The sequence below is a fragment of the Trichechus manatus genome, unplaced genomic scaffold (assembly GCF_000243295.1).
Source record: "Trichechus manatus latirostris isolate Lorelei unplaced genomic scaffold, TriManLat1.0 scaffold00040, whole genome shotgun sequence".
Classification (NCBI taxonomy): Eukaryota; Metazoa; Chordata; class Mammalia; order Sirenia; family Trichechidae; genus Trichechus; species Trichechus manatus.
The window spans coordinates 17,934,219-17,956,235 of NW_004443976.1; the positions used below are offsets into that span (position 1 = coordinate 17,934,219).

General features: G+C 57.0%; 1 protein-coding gene across 2 annotated transcripts; it reads right to left on the minus strand.

The window, feature by feature from the left end:
• Positions 1-910: 910 nt before the first annotated feature.
• WDR81 (WD repeat domain 81) lies at positions 911-18,062 on the minus strand. 2 transcript variants are annotated; one of them, XM_004376157.2, is made up of 10 exons: positions 17,952-18,062; positions 7,517-7,624; positions 7,078-7,268; positions 6,761-6,951; positions 6,096-6,261; positions 5,836-6,001; positions 4,248-4,937; positions 3,418-3,563; positions 2,895-3,074; positions 911-1,875 (listed from the first exon to the last, which is right to left on the minus strand). In XM_004376157.2, exons 2-10 carry the CDS (start codon positions 7,608-7,610, stop codon positions 1,555-1,557), a joined length of 2,145 nt encoding a protein of 714 aa, XP_004376214.1. In that variant the 5' UTR covers positions 7,611-7,624; positions 17,952-18,062; the 3' UTR covers positions 911-1,554. The 2 variants fall into 2 exon arrangements, with proteins under 2 accessions (XP_004376214.1, XP_004376213.1); XM_004376156.3 differs by lacking the exon at positions 17,952-18,062 and adding an exon at positions 8,401-12,058.
• Positions 18,063-22,017: the final 3,955 nt, after the last annotated feature.

Consider the following 22,017-nt stretch of genomic DNA (forward strand, 5'->3'; position numbering starts at 1 on the left):
GAGCCTGGAGAAAGGAGGTACAGGAGGAGACAATAGAGGAGGCTGGGCTTGGTCAGGTGAGGGCAGACCCAGGAAGGGCAGGGGCTTGGCCCTATGTCAAGCTTTCCAGAGGCCCTACAGGTGGGATGATTCCCGTTCCAGCCAGGCTCAGAGAAGTTACGTGGACCTGCCCAAGGCCACAGAGCTGGACCCAGGGTCACATCTAGGTTCCTGCTTCCAACCTTGTCCTCCCCTCTTCCCCACAGCTGCCTCCCTCGCCCCAAGGGAGGGAAGAGGAAGCTGCAGGCGTCTAGGCAGAAAGCCTGGGATAGGATGCCCACCCCCAACCCTTAAAGCCCAGGATCCTGGTTGGCTGCCTTCAGCCTGCGGTGGGGAGAGGAGCATGCTGAGGGATGGAGCTTCTCTCGGAGGTATTCAAGTCCTACCTCACCGGGAGGAATGCCTCCTGACCCTCCCGAAGGATGAGGGTTCTGGAAACTGGCCTGGGGCTGCAGGCACCAAAGCCCCATACCTCATGCCGCCCAAAGAGCAGTGGTCAGGCTGCCGCCCCCACCCCCACCCCTCCCCACTGCCCTGGAAGCCGCTGGGTCTCAACTTTCCCCACCCTAACACCACCAAGAACAGCCACACTCCATTCCACAGCTCTTCCAAACCATTTACTGACCATATTTACATCTATTGCAGATAGTGAGGAGGCAACAGGGCCGAGCCTCAGACCTCATCTCGGCTCCAGTGTGAGGACAAGGGGACACCTGGGTCTTCCTGTCCCCTGGGAGAGACCTGAGGTGCAGAGATGATTCTTCTTGCCCCTTCTCTCGGGGTCATGGACCCTCCCCCCTCAGAGGGGTTCTGGCCCTAGGAGCTGCCTCCTCAGCTCAAGGCACAAACACTGTGGGTGGGGGTGGGCAGGCAAGGCATGGGGTCACGCTGAGCTGGCACCAGCTGGCCCAGCCCATCTTCCCTCCCCTGGTCCTACCCTCTTTCTTTCCCCACTGGTCCCATACCAGGCCAGGCCTGGCTGGGTGGACACTTATATCCCAGACCAAGGCCCTTAACTCCTGGACCACAGCCAGCCCTCCCCAGCAGCTGGAGTCCAAGCACCATCAGTGCCCTGGACCAAAGCAGCATCCCTGCCCTTTCAGAACAGGGAGAGAGAGTCCAGCAAGGGGGGCCTTGGCTGGAGACTGGCTGGGCAGGGCCAGCCTCCCTTCCCCTTCGTGGAGCCTTCCAGTCCTCATGTGGACACAGAGGGCAGGTCCAGGAGAAACAAGGATACCTGATGCTCTCCCACACTCTCTCTCTTGCTTCCCGCTGGCTGGGGGCAGCATCTCCCCAAGCTGTGAAGACTTGTCAGATACCTTCTGGCAGCCTAGTTGGCTTTAGGGGTTCAGGGGCCCAGGCACAGCCCAGCTGGAGGCCCCAGCTGGCTGGTCACATGGATACACAGGGTATGGGGTCCCAGGCCGGCCTGAAGGGAACTGCTGTTGGGGGTGGACTCTTGGGGATGTCTGCCAACTCTTGCCAGGCCAGCCCCCCGCCAGCCCCCAACTCAGCCTAGGCTAGGAGGCGCACGACCCCATTGTCTGAGCCCAGCAGGAGGTGGCGCTTGGTGGGCAGCAAGGCCAGGCTGGTGAGCGTGCCCCGGAAGTTCTCAGAGCTGAGCTTGGTGGTGGCTTGGGAGGGCGGCTCAAGCAGGGAGCAGACGCCGATCTTGTTGGCCACGGTGCCGGTGACCACCTCGCTGCCATACAGGTCAAAGGTGTGGATAGGGTCGGATGCTGACTTGTAGTGATGCGTGGGCTTCTGCTCCAGCTCTTTCCAAACAGTCAGGGAGTGGTCAGAGGAGGAGCTGACCAGGACACTGCCCTCCACTGCCTGCCCAGGGAGAGGACAGCCTCAGCAAGGGCTGAGCCCACAGAGCCCCAGGGGTCTTCCCGACTCCTCCCACAGCATCCCATGGGAAGATGGGGTACCCTGAGTGGATGACAGACTGCCACCCTCCCATGTCATACGAATGCTAACGTTAACATACTAGAATGTTATTAATCTATTCATCACTATAGTTTGAGAACTTGCTATGTGCTAGGCATGCAGCATTACACATCTAATCTTCATAACAATTCTGAGGTAAATGCTGTCATTGTCTCCATTTTACAGAGGAAAAAACTGAGGCTCAGAGAGATTAAGAGGTCAAGAAAATGGCCCAAGTCACAAAGCCAGTAAATGGCAGAGGCACGATTAACACCCAGGCTGACCCTAGAGTCCTCCTGGCCCTTTGCTGGAATGTCTGAATTTAGAGGCACCTGGGGCCCTGGAGGGAGCCTGGGGCAGCCTGCCCTCACAGTGGCAGTGCATGTCCCCTGGCCTCCATCCAGGAGGGTGGGAGAGTCCCGGCTGCCTAGAGAAATCCTCCCACAAGTAGCCCTGTTCCTTCCCTGAGAACTGTGATTGAGAATAAGGGTGGAGCAGGAAAGGGGGGCAGGACCCCCACGCCCAGGCCTGCCCCTGCCCCCACTAGGGCAGCCCAGTGCGGGGCATGGACTCTGCTCAGTGGGCTAGCGGCTGTAAACAGCCTCTCTACTGAGCTTTATTTAACCTGAACTGGGTCACGGACAGGGCCCGACCCCTGATCCTCCAAGCAAGACAAATATGGACAAGGGTTACTCATTAGAACATCTCCAGGAAGCATCAGGGTCAGCTCTGCCCCCTTGCTCCCGCCCCCACGGCCTGCCTCCTGCCCAGGCCCCTGCACTGCAGCTGGCTCCTGAGTTGGCCCAGGAGGGCACCCTCCCTGTCTGTTCGTCCCTGAGCAGGTGTCATCAGAGATGAGGGGCTGGAGCAGGTACTGGCGTCAGGCTGGGCAATGAGGAGGGCAAGGGGACCTGGATCTTCACCTTGATCTGCAGGATGTCCCCCTCATGGGCCGGCCAGCCACGCAGAACCAGGCCTGTGCGGGTGTCCAGGAGCACCATGAAGCCCGAGGAGAAGCCAGCCACGACGCTGCGGCCACTAGGGCTGACCGCCAGGGAGCGGACAAGCCCAGGGTTCAGCCCACCGCCCAAGCGGAACTCGTGCTGCAGGCAGACGGAGATTGAGAGCGAGGGAGCACCACCTGCCCCATCCCGCTTCTCCCTACAGGTCCTACCCCACCACCTAAGCCCACAAAGCAGGAAGGTTGAGCCTCTGTCCCCCTACTAAGCGGAGGCAAAAGCCCAGTGTCCTTTCCCCTCCTCTGTTCCCCTCACCTTCCATCACAGGCTAGAGTCCCAGCCCCAGGATTTGCTGCTGTGGGTGATCTATCTCCAAAGAGAAACACTAAGTGTCCTGGGGACAATACCCTGGCTGTCTCTCTTCGTGGGTCTCCCCTCCCAGCCAGGTACCCCAGCCAGGAGTCAGGAAGATGGGTGCCCCTGCTACCTGCAAGCCGGGTTTCCTGCAGTCCACAAAGCGCAGGGTAGAGTCAGAGGTGGCCATGGTGATGCTGGTGTGCGGGGCGGGCATGACAGCCACAGCGGTCAGGGGCACCCGACTGTCTGAAGGCTCCACTGTGCGAAGGGCCTTCCCTGGGAGGAAGCATGCAGTGGATCTGGGGTCCCAGCATCGGATGGAAGAGCCCTGGCCCCCTTAGCCCCCTGACTCCCGCCTACCCCCCTGGCCCACCCCAGATCTACTGCCTATGCCCAGAAGCTCCGAGGTCCTCAGAAAAACGCCGAAGATGTTTCTTTACCCTTTTACCTTCCTGCTTCCATGGCAAGGCCAAGCCTGTCCGCAAAGGAACCTCTTGTCTTCACATAGCACCCCCTGACCAAATACCACCTTCTCTGTCCACCCCAACACTACTCCATCCCCTTCCCCTTTTTAACCATATTTCTCCCTATAACAATGCCAAAAAATAACTAAGCAACCAATTACCAAATAGGTGCCATGTGCTACATTATGGCAAATCCCTACATGCATTATTCTCCAAACTAGTATTTCCGATTCCCTTTTTACAAATGGGTAAATTGACGCTTTCAGCAGCAAAGGGCCTTGTTCAAGGTCACTCAGCAAGAAAGTTGGTACAGCCAATTCGCACTCAGGTTTAACTGACTCCAAGCCCTTAACGGTGTCTCTGTGTGTCCTCACGTGGTCTCCCCAAACGCACATATCATTATAGCCCAACTCTCCCCACCCTTGGGCCCCATTCCAGGAAGCCGGTGGGGCACGAGATGGCAGCAACAGAACAGGCCTCACCTGGGCCGGCTCACCTGTGAAGGGGTCCCAGACGTGCACAGCCCCGTCACAGCTCACCACATACTGCGGAGCCTCAAGCTGGCCCACATAGAAAACACTCTTGCGGTGCTGGGCATAGACCAGGCGTGGGGCTGTCTCGCTGGTACCGTCCCCATAGTTGTAGAGCGGCCAGAGGCGCACCGTCCGATCCTTGCTGCCACTCAGGAAGAAGTCTTCGCTGCTCAGGGGCGCCACACACTTGACAGCCCCCGAGTGGCCGGGGAAGCTCTGCAGGCGGATCTGGTGGAAGTGGAAGTGAGCATCCTGCTGGCTCACACCAATCTCATACTGCCAGTAGGCCAGCCAGTTCCCGCTCAGCCCGTGCGCGCTGCGTGGCAGCTCCCGCTTCAGGGCGTGGTCCTCACTGCTGCTGCTGAGGCCCCTGCCGCCCACCCCGGAGATGGGGCCCAGAGGGCCGGGGGTCTCAGGCTGCGAGTCTGTGGGGATCTGGATACGATTCCCGACCAGGACGCTCCCGAAAGTCCCTGAGTGGCCGTCATCCTGGGGGCAGCCCCTGCCCTGGGGGTCCCACTCAGGGCCGGTGCTGGGCACGGAGGGCTCCACGCTGGCAGGGCTGCGACTGCTCGGGCTGATGCTCTCCAAATACAGCGCTGCCAGCTCCCCGACCAGCTCATGGTTGGGGACGATTTTCTGGATGATGTCACCTGGATGGCAGTAAGAGAGGGCCTAAGATCAGGGAAGCCGGCAGGGAGCTGCCACCACCCATCCAAGGGCTCGGGAACCACAAGAGACAGGGCAGGTGCTGGCTGTGTAACTGGCCGATTGACTTCATCTCTGAGCCTCCCCAGTAAAGGTGGCTCCATTCATTCAGTACAAATACATATACAAGTGTCTTCTATATGTGCTGGGTACCATGTCAGGCACCAGAAAGAGAACAGTGAACAGGACAGTTGGTTCACTGCCTTCACAGAGCTTACATTTCAGCAGAGGAGTGATAATGGTACCTAACCACAGATGACATTCAAATGCTCAGCAATGCCTGGCCTGTATGAAAAAAAAACCCTTTGCCATCGAGTCGATTCCGACTCACGACGACACCATCTGTTACAGAGTAGAACTGCTCCATTATCGTCTTCTTGGCTGTAATCTTTTACGGAAGCAGACCGCCAGGACTTTCTTCCATGGTGCTAGTGCGTGGGTTCAAACTGCCAACCTTTAGGCTAGCAGTTGAGAGCAAACTAGCTATACCACCCAGGGACCTCGGCCTGTATGGGGGCTGTGTAAATGACAGCTATTATTAAGGGCTTCCCATTCCCTCTCAGCTTCTGGACACTGTCATATATCTACCCGATTCCCCCTGCCCATCCCCAAGGAGACTCAATATTACAGGCTGGCTCTTGTGCCTTTCTTGCTAGTTAAAGCTCAGTCCCTGTTTATATGTCACCTTTGGACTCAGAGTGTGAGGCCAAATCCCTTTGCCCTGACCCAGAAAATTGTACTTAACACCCACTGCTGCTTCTAGGGGCAGGGGAAGCCTGGGGTCCTCCCGGGGGAAGAGAGGAAGCCACAAAGGCTGTCCAAGGGAGAACAACGGGGCAGTACCCAGCAGGCAGGAGAAAGGCACGTAGATAGTGTAGGCCATCTCCAAGGTGAACACCTTCTGCAGCTCGTCCAGCAGGCTGGGGTCCACTGGCCGCTGCTGCCCATCAGAGAAGACCACCTTTGGCAGCTGGCCCTCACCACGGCCCACAGGATCCAGCTTCAGATCCTAGTGGCAGGAAGCCCAGGGAGTAAACCAAATGCATCCCCATCTGCCCCGCCCCGCCCCACCCCACCGCAGCCAAGCAGGCAGGTCTGCCCACCTGGTGCCGAAGCTCATGCAGCTGAGGGAAGACTTGAAAGAAGGTGGCTACGGGTTCACTCAGGTGCTGCTGGACCATCTCCTGTCCGATGCGCAGGCAGATGAGGGCAATGAGGCTGATGGTTTTCATACACAGGACGGTTCGCGCCTGGGCTCCACCTGGGAACCTGGAAATAGAGCTTATGAGCTCAGCTCCCACTCTGTTGGACTTACCAGTAGCTATCAAAGGCTTTATTTAAGACCAACAAGTCTAAATCAGATGAGGAAACTATGGCACAGAAAAAAAGGGGTGGCTTGCTCAGGGTTGTGCAGTCAGAACCAGAACCTGGGATTCCTGATACCCCAAAACAACCAAACCAGGCCCGCTGCCATCAAGTTCATTCCAACTCATGGGGACCCCATGTGTTACAGACTAGAACTGAGCTCCACAGGGTTTTCTTGGCTGTAATCTTTAGCCAGATCGCCAGGCCTTTCTTCCACAGCATCACTGGGTGGGTTCGAACCGCCAGCCTTTCAGTTAGCAGCCAAGTGCAAACTACCAGTGCCAATCAGGGACCCTCCTGACACCTAGTCCAGTGTTATTTCCTCTCCACTAAGCTTCCCAACCCCTCCTGGGGAGCTCCCTTGGCTGGCTGCTCCCACCACAGGGGCTGGGCAGAGGCCTACCCCATGACGAGGGAAGTAAGGAAGCTGAGCACAGGCAGCAAGACCTCATGGCTGATACGGGGCAGGATGTCCATGAGGGTGGTGTCCGAGAGGTACACGATGATCTTCTGGGTCAATGTCACTGCTGCCAGCAGCCCTGCCTCCTTGCGGCTGTTCAGTCGGCTAGGGCCTGAAGTGCTGCCTGGGGCCACCTAGGGCCACAGAGTGGATGAGAGCTAGGATGCTCCAAGGCCCCCCTTTCACCCCCAGAGATCCCGGGGCCAACACTTAGGCTTCTCAGCTTCCCTTCCCCCGGGCCTGCCTGATTGGTGACTGACCAGGTAGCTGATGTAGGGCAGGTACTGGTAGGTGAAGACGGGCTCCCCATACAGGTGGGCAATGTGGAGGAGGCAGTTGAGCACAGGCCCCGACACTATATCGCCCAGCACCGGCCTCTTCTGGTAGATGTTGCCGGCACTCAGCGGGGGGCTCTCGCCACTGCTTGCTGTGAACTGTTGCCGGGTGGGCCCTGCCAAGGAAGGGCCAGCAGCCTTGAATAGCTAACAGAGGGCAGGAGGGAGGTCGGCCTTCTAGGGACTGTGGTGGCTGCTTCTGCTTGCTCTAGCCTAAGGTCTGCCCCACGCCCCACCCAAAGGAGGCAGAAGCATACACAGAGGGGCCCAGAACCTGGGAGGAGGAAGGAGCCCCTAGAGAAGACTGAAGATGGGCAGATGGCCTGGTAAGAAGCCCATCTCCAGCACTGACCACAGGCCTTACCAACATAACAAGATGTCAGCAGACGGAGCAGGTTCCGGGCCACGTGGCGGGACGCCACGGTGGGGCCGAGCTTGGCGGACAGCCAGCGCACCATCTTGCAGGCCGTATCTGCAGGGCGAGAGCAGACCCTGAGCTCATAGATAACAATGGCTCAGCACTCCCCCTGCTTCACTACTCCCCACCCAACATCTCTGGCTTCCACTCACTGCCCAGGGGCCCCACCTAACCCCCATCACCCCACACTACCACCCTCCATTTCCAAGTGGCAGAAGGTGCCCCAGGCCCTGGTCTTTGGGACTCTAGGTTTGAGGCTGCTCTGGGCTCCCATCCTCAAGCACAACTGGCAGGAGGATTCCCTTTCAGGGAAAATCCCCACATTCTTTAATGAGGCCTGGCCTGGCCCTGGCTACCTCCCCCTGTGGCCTCTGCTCCCTCCTCTCTCCCCTCTGCTCTCTTAAGTCTACCCATGCTGACTTTTTACTGATTCTATCATGAAACCAGGACAGCCTCAGAGCCTCGCACATGCTGTTCCCTCTGCCTGGAAGGCTCCTCCCACTTCAGACCCTACCATTTTCACCTGGCTGCCTTCTACTCCTTAAACCTCAAACTGACTCTACTTTCAGGAAGGCCCTCTACGACCCTGAAAACTACAACTACACGTTTTACATCTCCTCCTAGTAACCCAGATTAGTTCATCATGGTACTAACCCAATCTGCACTGACATACTGCTCTCTCATAAGGCTGTCTACAATGTTACATCTCCTCTGCCAGTGACAGCCTGTGGATGGACCTCCAGGCAGCACAGGAGAGAGCAGGTGGCCAGCAGATGCTGCTGTGTGAAAGGGAGGAGTGCCAGGCCAACGACCCCCAGCCTGAGACTTACCAAGCAGGATCCTCTGTTCTTTGCCCTCCGACTGCTCTGTCAGCGGCTCTTCCTCCTCCTCCCCATCTCCCCCGCCGCTGGCCACCACCGTTTCCATGGACAGCACCGTTTCGGAGAGAGTGAGTTCAGATGCCCTGGTGACCTCGTCCTGCTCCCCCTCCTCCTCCTCCAGCACCACACAGCCTTCCTCCTCCTCCTCTTCCTCCTCTGAGCCCTCACTTTGCTTCAGGTCCTGGCTGCTGTCCCCTGACCTGAGGCTGCTCTTGTCCGCAGGGGCACCCCCCTCGTCCGCGGCCTGCTCCTCGCCCAGGGAGGTCTCGCTGGCACTGCTCTTGTCACTCAGCCGGCCCAGGCTCACAGCCTCCGCCTCCTGGGGCTGTGGCGACTCAGCCACATAGAGCCCGGCTTGGAAGTCCTCAGTTTCGGGGAGGTCGGCCTGATCATGGAAGCTGACGCCAGACGTGTAGTCCGGCAGCCCCAAGCCCGAGGAGGCGGCGGGCTCCCCATCCATCTGAATCTCCTCCCCAAAAGCACAGGAGCCCGGCCCGGCCCCTGGGAGCCCGCTCTCCTCATCCTCCACAGCCCCTGACAGGCCCTTGCTTTCCTCCTGGAAGGCCTCCACACCAGCCAGCACCTGCAGGACATGGGGCAGCAGGTGGATGAGGAAGGCCTGCAGGCCCAGCCGAACCATGAGCTGGGCCACAAAGCAATCCGTGTACAGGTAGAAGCGGCCGTGGAGTCGGCAGGGGCTCTCGTAGGCACCGATGAGAGGCTTCAGTAGGTACTTATTGGCATTTTTGGGGCCCAGTGCCCTGGCAACAGGTTCAAATAGGTACCAGGCTGTGTACACAGCCGTGTGCTCCTCAGACATGAGGGACAGCACGAACGGCAGCAGGATCTCCAGGCCCTCGGGAGTGATGTCACTCAGCACCGCACCCAGCTGCTGCCACAGAGCAAACACCAACTCACGTCCCTGGGCCTCGTCCTCCAAGCGCCTTGCCTGGTACAGGAGAATGAACTTGTGTAGCGCTGGGAAGTATGGAGGGAAGGGAACCACGGAGCTGAAGGGGCTGAGCAGCTGGGCCGGGGAGGGCGGGGGCAGCCCCTGGGAGATGGGCCTGTACTCAAACGGCAGGTCCAGCTTGCCCTTCTCCCCAACCACAGGGCTTTCAGGTCCACTCAGCTGCAGAAGCGAGTCCAGCACAGGCTGCAGAGACACGGGGATCTCCTTGGGGTAACGTGTGCAGAGTCCTCGTACAGCCTCAAAGCGTACCCACAAAGGCGCATCAGGCTGCAGCGTCCGGACCCTGGTGGCAAAGACCATCTCGGCCAGCAGGACCCCCAGCGCCTGCATGTCCCGATGGAAGAGGTCCCGCAGCTGCATGGGCGGCCAGACCTGGGGCTGCTCAGGCACCTCCAACTGGCCACCTAGGCCTTTGGTCAGGAAGTTGCCCAGTTTCTCCAGCTCCTCCAGAGCCTGCACAGGATTGAAGCCCTCAGGAAGAAGGATCTTCCCCTCCTCGCTCTCCCCAGGGTCTACCCCAGCAGCTTTGCTCCTGCGGCCTGGGCGAGGGGCCGAGGTTACTGAGAAAGACAAGAGGCCAGGGGGGGCTTGGCTGGAGGAGGAGCCCAGCTGGTCACCCGCCTTCCCAGCAAGGGAGATGGAATCCAGAGCTTCCGTGGCCTGCTCCAAGTCATCTTCCCCCGCCATGGGTCTGTCCCTCGTCCACCCAGCCTCACAGGCAGTGGCCTCCAAAACCAGCCTACCCACCCCATTTGTCAGCTGTCCTACCAAGTCCTCCCGGCCTGTGGTCTCCTGGATGGGCTGGACCAACAGCCTGGGGATGAGTGGAGGTTCAGGGGTAAGGGTAGGTGCACCAGCCAGGCGCTGCGGGTGCGGCTGGTCAAACAGCTGCACCACGCCATAGCTGATGAGGTGGGTGTGGGCATCCACCAGGTGCAGACACACATTCTTCTCCTTCACAGCCTCCTTGCCCTGGAGTTTGTAGCCGAACGTGAGGTCGATCCAGTGGTGCAGGTCCTGGGACACCTCTCGGCTCTCCAGCAGTGCCCGGTGGGCAGCCACGAACTCCTGGCTGGAGCTGCACCAGGCCGGCACATCCAGGTCAGGCATGTCAGGGTGGATGGAGCAGAAGATAGAGGGGTCAGTGTAGAACTCAGGGATGCATTCATCGGGGGTCCAGTTCTGCATGCGCTCCATGCTGGCAGGGTACTCGTGGGGCTCCCATTGTGCCCGGACATGTCCACAGAGTACTGACCGGGGTGTGCGCCGAGCCTTGTACACGTAGTATGTGATGTCGGAGAGCACATCTGAGATGTGGTGAGGCACGTGAGGCGGCTCCCCACCACTCCCACCACCTGCGACAAACGCCTGCCGTGTCATCTCATACGTAAAGTCCAGCTGCTTATCCCCCTTGTTGAGGCGGAACTTGGACTTGCACAGATCTCGGAAGCGCCCTTGCGGTGTGGTGAAGTCCACTACCCAGGGTAACACTGGGTGGTAGTTGGGATCGCCCTGCCGCCGACCTGCCAGCCGATTCAGCTGCATGAGGTAGTCGAAGTTGCTGATGCGGCCATGGACCCAGTCTAACACGAGGTTCCTAAGTTCCTCCTTGCAGGTGAGACACTCAGGCCTCCCTGTCTGCTCTTGCCCAGGCTCAGTGCTGGCCCCGTCCCCTGCTGCAGGGGGCTCTTCGTTCTCATTCTCCTCAGGCCTCTCATAAGCACTCAGGTCCAGCCGGAGCTCGCTGCAAAGCTTCTCATCCACAGCGATGTGATGCAAAGATAGGGCCCCGCAGGCCAGCCCCTGGCTCTGACAGGCATCCATGGCCTGCAGCACACGGAAGAGAATGAAGAGCACCTTGGCTTGGCTGTTAGTCAGCTTGGCAGGGCTGAAGGTGACCACATCATGTAGAGAGAACTGTACATAAGGATGTACCACATAGAGCATCTCTGGCGACTCCAGCAGGGCTTCAGCTCGCAGAAGACTGGGGCAGGGTGGGCTGCCTCGAGGGGCACAGGGACCATCTCTGACATATGATGGGCACTGGGTAGCTTCACCCACTGGCATGAAGGCGCAACCATAGACCTTTTGCAGAGCCTGCCTTACTGAGTCCAGGGCAGGGGCCGCTGAAGGGGCAGGGCTATGACTATACGGCTGCCCGTAAGTGTGATACGCATGGCGCCACAGATTGCGATAATTCTGGGCAGCCACATCCTGCATGAAGCGAGTGAGGGTCTCGGGGCTGCAGGACCCCTCCTCAAAGGGCAGACCCCCGCCCAGTGGGTAGGAGAGTCTCCGTTTCCGCAGCCCGTGCACCTCCACGCGTGTCCAGCCTGGGGGCAACCTCTGCACCGAGCGTTGCAAGAGAGTCCTGACTTCCGTCTCGCCCAGGCCCTCAGCCCGGGGGCAGGGTCCCAGGGGCAGCCAGCGCTCGCGGAGGCTGGCCAGCCAGCGCACAGGAACTAAAGCCACCACGTGGGTGCCCCCCGAGGCCGGAGCCAGCTGTCGGGCATCGATGTTCAGGTCCTTCTCCACGCTCCGGAGCAGCCCCTCCATGTCGGGACGTGGGGGCGGGGAGCAGCCCTCAGCCCGGGTGGTAAGAGCGACTTCCCGCCCCCTTCTCCCTTGGGCCATCCCCTCCTGGCCGCCTGGGGGCAGCGTGGGGCTGAGCCCGGCCACGGCCCTCCTCACAACGGCTTCCGGGGTGCCAGGGCGGGCGGAGTGGGATAGGCAAGGGAAAAGGGATGGGGCAGAGGCGGCTGGGGTGGGCCAGGGGCAGAGGAGGTGAGGGCAAGGGTCGCTCTTACCCCTCACAGGATGCTGAGCTCGGGGCGCGGCGGGGCGGGGGCTGCAGGGCGCTAGCACCCGGTTCCACCGTGACGGGTCAGCTGACGCGAGTCACGTGATCGCCCCGGCACGGAAACAACCGCACGTGGCTCGAATGGGATAGAAGGGATCCGCCTCCTGCCGACATCAGCGCCCTCCCTTCTAGCGGCTCTGCTCTGGCCTGGTCCGGGCTTCGCTTCCTCCTAAGGCTGGGCGGGCCTCCAGGCGGCCCCAGCGGGTTCCGGGGAGGGAGATGCTGAGCTGTCCACGAGATTTCCCTTCCCTTCCTTGCTTCCTCCTGCAGCGCGCCAAAAAGCGGACCTGGGAAGACTTTTCCCAGACATCCCAGCCTGCAGAGGGCTGATCTCCCATCCTCTGGTTTTATAGATAAGAAAACTGAGGCCCCAAAAGGGGACGGGTTAGCCACACAGTCAGCGGCAGCGCTGGGACTTTACACATCAAGTCCCCTTAGCACCTCGACGCTACCTTCCAAAGCAAGTTTTTAATTTTTCAAAGCATCTCATCAGTAGCATTCCATTTGGCCCTCACAACACTCTGTGAGGTAGGGAGGGCGGTTCTTATTGTTTATATTTTACAGGTGATAACCGAGAGACGCCAGAGAGGCTTGCCCAAGTGGCAGAATGGAGGCTAAAAGCTTGGTGCCCAGACTTCCTGCCCTGGGGGGCCTGCCTCCTGACAGCTCTCTCACAGTCCTTTAAAACAAACAAACTCTGGAAGATCTGAGGGAGAGAAATGGCCCAGGCCCAGAGTCCTGGGGTTCTTGGAAGGCAACATCCCCCCAAGGCTTCCTGTTGAAAGTCTCCTGCCTCTGTGGTGCTGCAGAGCCTGCCTGCTGTGGTCAAAGCCTTGCAGGTGCCACCGTAGCTGGGGAAGGGTGCGGCACAAGATAGGGAACGGAAACCAGAAAGTTGGCACCAAAACTACCAGACTCCTTCAAGGGGTCTTAGTTGGGACTCATTTGCAGGACAGATAGACCATTGTCTGCAGTGAAACCACTGCCTCTATTTTTTTTTTTTTTTTTTTTTTTTTTGAGCCTCACTCCTAGGAGGAGGGTTTGCCTCATGTAGGAGTTTCATGCAGAGGTGTGGGGGTCCCATAAAGGCACTTAAGAAAAACTAAAGACTAAAAGAAAACCTGAAGGGCAGTGATGGTTCAGTGGTAGAATTTTCGCCTTCCATGGAAGAGACCCAGATTCAATTCCTGGCCAATGCATGTCATGAGCAGCCACCACCTGTCTGTTAGTAGAGGCTTTCGTGTTGCTGTGATGCTGAACAGGTTTCAGAGGAGCTTCCAGACTAAGACGAACTAGGAAGAAATGCCTGGCCATCTAACCCATTGCCTTTGAGTCCATTCCGACTCATAACGACCCCATAGGACAAAGTAGAACCACCCCCTAGGGTTTCCAAGGCTGTAGTCTTTATGGAAGCAGACTGCCACATCTTTCTTCCACGGAGGAGCTGTGAGCTCTAACTGCCAACCTTTCGGTTAGCTGCCAAGCAATTAACCACTGTGCCACCAGGGCTCCTTGCCTGGCCATCTACTATCTGAAAATGAGCCAATGAAAACCCCTTGGATCACAACAGTCCAATCCCCAACTGATTACAGGGATGGCGCAGGACTGGGCAGCATTTGTCTCATTGTGCATGGGGTCGCCATGAGTTGGAGGTCAACTCTACAGCAGCAAACAATGAAGACCTGAAAAGAGAGAAGACAGGAGTGGCTCAGCCATGATCTGTTTCCCTTCAAGGGACAGCTGGAGCCTCTACTGTGCTTGGTCACATGACCTTGGGCAGTTATAACTTACAACCACCGTTTATGGAGCACTTACCGAGAGGCAGTCAGGCACCATGCTAAGCACTTTGCATACCTTGTTTTGTTTAATTCTCACCACAGAAGATAATTTTATACACATTTGATGAGGAGGAAGCAGACTACTTTAGGTAACTTGCCCAAGGTCACATAGCTAATAAGTGTTATCAGCTAGGATTTAAACCCAAGCCTATCTTATTCTAAAGCCAGTGTCCTCTGTATTCTTTGGCCATGTGATGGCCAGGCACCACTGTTTTTTCACCTGGGAAATGAGGTGTCCTGTGATAATTCCTCATCCCTAGCGTTGGTCTGAATATCTGAGACCGGGCGGGGGGTGGGTTTTGATGGTCAAGAGGTAGTGCCAGCTTCAACTGAGTGCCAGTATAGTTGGGTCCACATGGGCCTTGCTCTGGTCTCAGTTTACCTAGACTGAGTAGGTACTGGAAACCCTGGTGGTGTAGTGGTTAAGAGTTCGGTTGCTAACTAAAAGCTCGGCAGTTTGAATCCACCAGGCACTCCTTGGAAACCCTAGGGGGTAGCTCTACTCTGTCCTATAGGGTCGCTATGAGTCGGAATTGACTCGACCACAAGGGGTTTGGTTTTGATTTGAGTAGGTATACTACCTTTTCTTTTGGCAAGTCTGTGTGTGCCCCGCCCTCTAGTGGTTTTGGCTTTCACTGCAGCAGTGACCTTGCCTGTACCTGGCCTTACCTCATGGAATTCTGTTTTCCCTCCCTTGAATAGGGGTGTCCTTGCAATGCTGGGCACTAGTACACTGAGATTTCTGGAGCACCAACACCCTCTCCAGTCTGAACCCTAGATCAGTGGTTTTCACAAACTTTAGGGTGTACTTCTGATTCAGTAGTCTGGTGTGAGACCCACAAATCTGATGCAGGCAATCTGCAGGCCACACCTTGAAAAGTAATGCTCTGTAACAGCTCTACTCTGTAATTTCTCTCTCCCTTCCCACACAAAGTTCTCTGGGTGGCACAAATGGTTTGCAGTCGGCTACTAATCAAAAGGTTGGCAGTTCAAACTCACCTAGTGGGGCCACAAAAGAAAGGCCTGACAATCTGCTCTCTTAAGGATTGTTACTGTAATTGGGTGCCTTCGAGTTGATTCCGACTCATAGTAGAACTGCTCCATAGGGTTTTCTTGGCTATCATCTTTACGGAAGCAGTTTGCCAGGCCTTTCTCTCACAAAACCACTGCATGGAGCTCAGCTGTACTCTGTAATACGTAAGGTTACCATGAGTTGGAATTGACTCGACAGCAGTGGGTTTGTATTTTTTCTGCCCCCACAAAAGCTCGCCTGGATTTTAACCCAAGCATCCTTGGGCTTTGGGATATCTGGGACCAACCCTCTTCATCCACCTCAGTACTGGGTTTCCTGGAGGTCATGGCTTGGTTAGTCAGGGAGGGAGGCTGCAGCTGCTCCGGCAGTCAGCCCATGCTGAGTGAGGTCAGCGCTTGCTGATCTGGCAGGGACAGAAGTGAAGGACACTAACACTTACTGCACCAACTGTGGGCCAGTGTGCCAAGTATTGTGCTAGGTATTTTCAAACAATCTTTTTTAATCCTTACAACAAACCATGAATGTATTATACACTCTGTTTTGTAAATGAAGAAATTGAGGCTCAGAGAGGTTAAGTATCTTTAAAAAGCTCACAGCTGGGATTTGAACCCAGGTTGTCTAACTCAGTGGTTCTCAACTGGGTGTGGATTTGGCCCCTAGGGGACATTTGGCAACATCTGGAGATGAAGACAGTTGACTGTCACGACTGGGGAGGAGGAGTTGCTTCTGGCATCTACTGGGTAGAGGCCAGGGATGCTGCTCAAGATCGTACTATATACAGAACGTCCCCCACAAGAAAAAATTATCAGGCCCACAGTGTCAATAGTGCTGCAGCTGAAAAACCCTGAACTCAAAGCCTGTGTTTCTTCCCTATGGAAGGGAAGGGGAAAGTGGGCAGAGCAAAATGGAGAAGGGCCTACCCTAAGGGCCTCGGTTGGGAAGGGGATGGGATTTCTATGGTAGGATAATGGGGAATAGGGGCAGCTGGTGAGACTTGGCCAGGGCTCTACTCAGTTTCCCCCAACCTTGCCAAGTCAGTCCTGGGACTTCACACTAAGCTTGTCCTGGAGTAACCCTGACTCCCGGCTCAGGGCTGAGGGAAAATATTTACCTGGGTCTACCTGCAGGACTTCTAGTCAAAGTCCCTGGTTCCTGGGTCAGCATGTCCCACCTGCAACCCCTGGGAAACACCACCCTTCCTGTGCGGTGGGGAAGGGTTGGTGGGCAACTTACCCCTGAGAGTAAAAAATGGAGCAGCCAAGGGCCAAGTGGCTTTTCAGAAGTGGAATGAATGGACAAAGCCAGGAGCAACCCCTTAGCAAGCCCCTGTCTGAACTGAAAGCAAGTAACTTGAGCAGGGAGTAGCGGGCAGCAGGTTCTGGCCCCAGGGCTTGCTTTCCAAGCCATTCCTCTCCCCTAGGCTTGGTCGTCTGCTTCGCTGTAAACCACCACCTCCTACCCAGTCCTGGAACACCCACACACCCAGTAGGCCATCTTTCTGGGCCTCTCCAACACTGGCCTCCCCACTAGACCAGGGAGGGTGGATTTGAGTTGACAGTACTAACAGGAAATACCTCTCGTTCCAAGCTTATGAACCTCGGAAGAACTAATAAGCAGATAGGGTCGGGAAGAGGAGGGAAAACTATCAGGTCCCTCATATTTGGGGTTCCTTCTTTCTTCACTCACCACTCATGGTGGGGGTAGGGGACAGGATAAAAGGATGGAGGAGGGAAGGCTGGGAGGAGGATGTGGTAACAGCTGATTCGTCCCCTGAGGTCACACTTTCCAACAATCAGCTGTTACTGGGGCGGAAGGCAGGAAGTTTCCTTAAAGGCACAATGTACTGAACACAGGCTCAGAATTCTGGAGCTCCAAGAAACTAATAACCGTTACATAGTAAAGCCCGTATTTAACCCAGAAGGAACTCTCTCACTCCAGGCTCCATCCCTCTGACTCAGTCAAGCTCACAGCCAATTTCGAGCTTATGTAAAAGTCAGGGATCCGTGTCTACACAATCCTCCTTGGTGGTGGAAGCGGCGGGGGGTATGGGGAGGGCGATGATGAGGGAGGTCCTAGAATTGCCCCTTTAAGTAAGCATATCAGCAGCTTTTGCTAAGTCATTGGGTTCATTTCAGTTTTTGCCCAACCCCCGCCCCTCTAGGCTCTGATTGGTCCCTGGGGAAAGAGCACCCTCCTCATTGGTCTTCACCTTTGAAATCGCTTCCCTAAGTAGGCCTGAGTCAGTGAAAAGCTTCAGGAGGGCGGGGCCGAACAGGAGTTTAACCGTAGGATGGGGTTGCTGACCAATTGCACTTTGGCACGGTCCATGCCCGATTTTTTGACCAGAAGTCTTCCCTGTACCCTCAGGTGAAGACTGTGCTATATATATTAAGAGACTCTGGGCTGGCTCTTCTGCGTCTGGAACGAGACATCTTCTACAAGAAAAGCCTCCTTAGGCTAGGAAGGGGTCTCCTAGAGGAGAGGACTAAGACTCTCCAGTGAAAGGTGAAACTCGGCGAGTTAGGCAATCCTTTCTTCCCCCAAAAGCCCTCAGGAGTCCTCATCCAATGGAGCTGTCTCTGCTGTCCTGGGGGCTGATTTCCACCTACAACTCTGCCCACTCCTGCTGCTTCGCCTGCTCCACCTTTCCGTTAGAGAGCTCGCCTCCTAAGGAGGCCAGCGAGTCAGTTTTGGGGTTGTCTAAAAGAAGCACAGCCCCCCAAAAGGAGGGGGCTGTGGCCCTTTAAGGACTTGGCCGGGATGGATTCAGAGCTCAGTTTAAAAATGCCAACTCACAGAGCGCGCTGGATTCTGGAAACGAGCTTGTCAGACCGAGAACTACATTAACCAGTATGCATTGCAAACACACACGCCTTTACTTCCTTCTCCTCTTCGGGACTCTGGTTTGACGTAGCGCTCTTCAAAGCAAGTAGCTTAGCGGAGGGCTGGGCTACACCCTTTCACCTATTGGTCAGCTCATGAGTTGGTGGGCGTGGCTTAGCGTAACTGCACAAGGCGAAGGGGTGACCTCCTTGCCAATCAGGCTAAGACTGCCGGAGAGGCGGGACCAAGCCGAAGTGCTGTGCCCCCAAGTGGGTGTGGTCATGCTGCCCAACAGTGGGCGGTGATTGGCCCGGGGCGGTGCAAGCGCAGCTCGTGCGTCACGACGCCGCCAGCTGATCGGAGACTGGAGCCGGTGTGTGCTGGGCGCTGGGAAGAGACAGCGCCGCCGGCCGTGGGGAGCGGACGCATTGGTTTGCTCCCCTAACCTCAGCAACCCCCCCCCCACCCAGCACCAGGTGGGTGTGAGCTGGAGACCCGGCCGCCATGGGGGAACCAGGGTAACAGGGTGATGGGGGAAAGTAGGGTCCTGGCGGCCACACCCTGCCTTTCTGGGGGAGGGGAGAGGGGGCGGCGGGGCAGGAGCGCTCCGGGGAGAGGGAGCTGGGTTGGCTGGAGTAGTGTGTCAGGAGATTGAAAGAAAGAGGCCGGGACATGAGTCGTCGCGGAAGGTCTTGCGGAATAGCTGGGAGGAAGCCGAGGGGCAGGAGGGCTGGGGCCGGGTAACCCCTGCGCCCTCCGGCCAGAGGCTTCGGAAATTGGCCTCCCAGCCTGGGAGGATCTGGACTGGGTGGGTGGGGGGAGGTGCTTTGCCTCTATCAGCGCTCACTGGGTCAGGGCCAGTTCAGCGCCCTGGCAGGGAAGGGGTCGCTGGGCGGGCCGGCCCCTCCTCTCGTTCTCTCCAGGGGATGTTATGTAAGGGGGGAGGGGAGAGGAGTAGGGGGCGGCGGTGCGGGGGCCTTATGCAACCCAAAGGTTAGGGTTTCACCGCGCTTTGGGGCGGGGGAGCGGGCAGGAGGAGGGCCTGGAAACTCTAACCCCATTTCCCCAGCCTAACTGGCCGTCTTGGGCCGAGAGAAGGTCACCTCTGCACCTCCCCCCAGCCTGTCCGGTTGTGGGGCCCCTAGCCCAGGCCTGGCCCTGACCGCCTGTGAAGCCGGCTGGCTGGGTGGGGCGCCTGGGTTAGTCATCGCTGGGCTCTCATTCTCCCCCCCCTCAGCCAACTCTTGGCCCCTCCCTGTGGCCTCCGGCTAGGCTATCCCCCTCTTCTCTCCAGCACTCCAGCCTCCAACTCTTTTGGCCTGTCATCCTGGCTGTCAGACTGGGTTAGGGGCTGTCAGGATGCCAGCGGGTTGATGCAGCAGCTGGTTAGAGGGTCAGTGCCCTGGACCCACCCCGCCCTGCAGCCAAGGGCACCTGCTTGGCACAGACTCAGCAGCCGCTGAGTCCTGTGGGCTGAACAGAGCCGTCTAAGACAGGGGAGTCGGGCAGAGTTGGACTGGTCACCTGAGGGAAGAAAGATACCACAAAGTTCATCCCTCCCAAGAGGGTTTTGGGATTTGAAAGTCTCCACCCCCACTCTAATCTTTCCTCCCCTCAGAGTATAGAGATTCCAAGGCAGGACCACGGTGGCCCCTTACTCTGGCATGGACCATGCCCTTGGACTGAGTGTCAGCATAGACCCGCCCTCCTAGCTCACAGCCCTCAAGCCTGCCACGCCCCCAGCCCCCTCTCTGGGCCATGCTGCAGGGCCTGGCTTTTCCTGCTGATTCATGCGTTGGAACTGTGGGGGCGGGGCTTGGAACTTGGAACAAAGTTCAGACACGGAGGGGACGGCAGACAGCCTGGAATTCATACCAGATGTACCCGGAATGCGCAAGCGGAATGCCTGGCATCTGAGAGTCCTGGGGAAGCTGCCCAACCACTCTGCCGGTACCTCCCTCCCCTCCAGCCCTTGGTCCACTGTCCTCTCCCTCACAGTCCCAGGAGTCTCTGCTGACCTTCTTCCAAACTCTAGACCTCCTCCCTTCCTCACTCTTCCCCAGATCTAGGCCCCCAAAACTCTTCCTTCCAGCTGAACTCCCTGGAAACAAGTCAGCTGGGCTGATCACTAAGCTCAAATTTCTGGACCTGAGGTATAACTTCTCACCTAATGTCTGGGTGGCTGGTGATGTCCAAGGTCTAAGGCCCTGCCATCTCTGGTTAGGAACACTGAGGAGGCAGGGGCCCTCGTGCGTTGCTGGGGCACTGTGGTGAAAGCAGACTTGGGATTCTGTAGCCGCCAGTTCTGGGAAGAGGAACAAGGGAAGTATGCTTAAAGCTGCCTATTGCTTCTCTATGAAGTTTAACAGCTTTTGCAGGCCCAGGTCAGAGCCAAGAGCCCTTCATTAGAAGGTTGAAGATCTGCTGGGGTGGGCTTTGATGGGCAGTGGGACAGTGTCCCTGTGACGTGACCCTGCTCAGGTCTTTCCCATTTGTCTTGCCCTTCCTTCTAGGACCCTATACCTCCCACATCCTCACCTGGCTGAGCCGCAGTAGTTCTTCAGTGGCAAGCTTTATGTCCTGACCCAGCTAAAGCTGCCAGTTGAAGAACTGTTGCCCTCTGCCCCTGGCTTCAAGGAGGAGGAAGAAGAGGAGGAGGAGCTGCTTTCCCATCATCTGGAAGGTGACAGAACTGGGGCTGAGGTCTGAGCAGTGAGGGTGATGGTATGTTTTGAGGAAGGGAACCATACTCAGTCGGGGAGCCTTCACCCACGTTGGCCTTGCAAGAGAACAATTGGAGATTAGAGACCCTGGCTGAATTGGAGAGTAGAGGGCTCTAACAACTAAAGGTTAGTTGATCTTTGGATAACAACAGGAAGAAGTGGAGAGAAGAAATCTGTCCACTCCTTTACCCAGATTTCCTTCTTGACCCTCCTTCCTATCCCCCATTTTTCACTACTGGCCTTTCCAGGTGAAGTCCAAAAATAAGTGTGTGCTTCAGAAGAAAGGTGATTCTGAAACTCTCATCTTACCTTTCCCTGTATGTCCTTAGACTGGCCTACATTAGATTCAGAGATGTTCATCTATATCTGGACCTTTAGACCCCAGCCTAAGCTTCTCTACCTGTGAGATGGGGAATCACACATATCAGTATACATGAGAGAATCAGAAGCCCAGTTGTGCAGACTAAGAGCCTGGGCTCTCCTACTCCTGTGGATGGAAATAAAATAGCTTTTCACATAAGCTGTTGTCCTCCCCTGCCCCTGATCATAACCCCAGGAACTCTCGGGCAGTGGAGACCAGGAGTAGAATGATGTAAGGGGGGCTAATGGGAGCTCCATCACTATGCTGACTTCCCTACCATGCAAGGGTGGTCCCAGGTTTTCCCTGCCACCTAGAGCAGGACCACAGCCCCAGATGGGGTTCCAGTTGCTGCTGCTGTGTTTCTTCCCTCACAGTGCTTTCCAGGATTGTGTGTGAGACTCAGCTTAGGCTTGTGTAGGCAGGAAATTCTCACCTGCAGCAACTAGGGAAGATGCGCTGTGGGATTCACCACTTTTGGGGCATCAGCCACTAACCCTGCTGGCCCCAATTCCTGATCCGTCTCACTCTCAGCTCAGGCTCTGATGTGATTTAGCCTTGGCCCAGTCTCCCGGCCTAAAGGCGGCCAAGTGCAGGGGCTACAGAAAGCTTTGTTCTGTTTTGGGGTGGTGGGGAGATGTGCAGGGAGCTGGGTCCTAGTCTCCAGAAACTGAGAAGTTGAAAGGTTTAGGGGAGAGTAGACTGTAGAACTCAGCTATTCTGCAGCCTAAGCAGAAGGGGAAGAACCTGTGGGTGGGACTGTGGGAGAGTGGGTGGGTAGACTGAGGCTGCGACAAAGATTGCTCTGTCCCTGGACATTGCTTCTGTCCTTTCTTCCCCTCATCACTTCACTGGGCAGAGCATCTCTCCAGCCCTGTGCGTGTGGCCCTGTCATCCTGACCCATCATGGAGCAGAGGTGTGGAGGGGCAGCCTGGGAACACAGAGACAGGCAGAAGG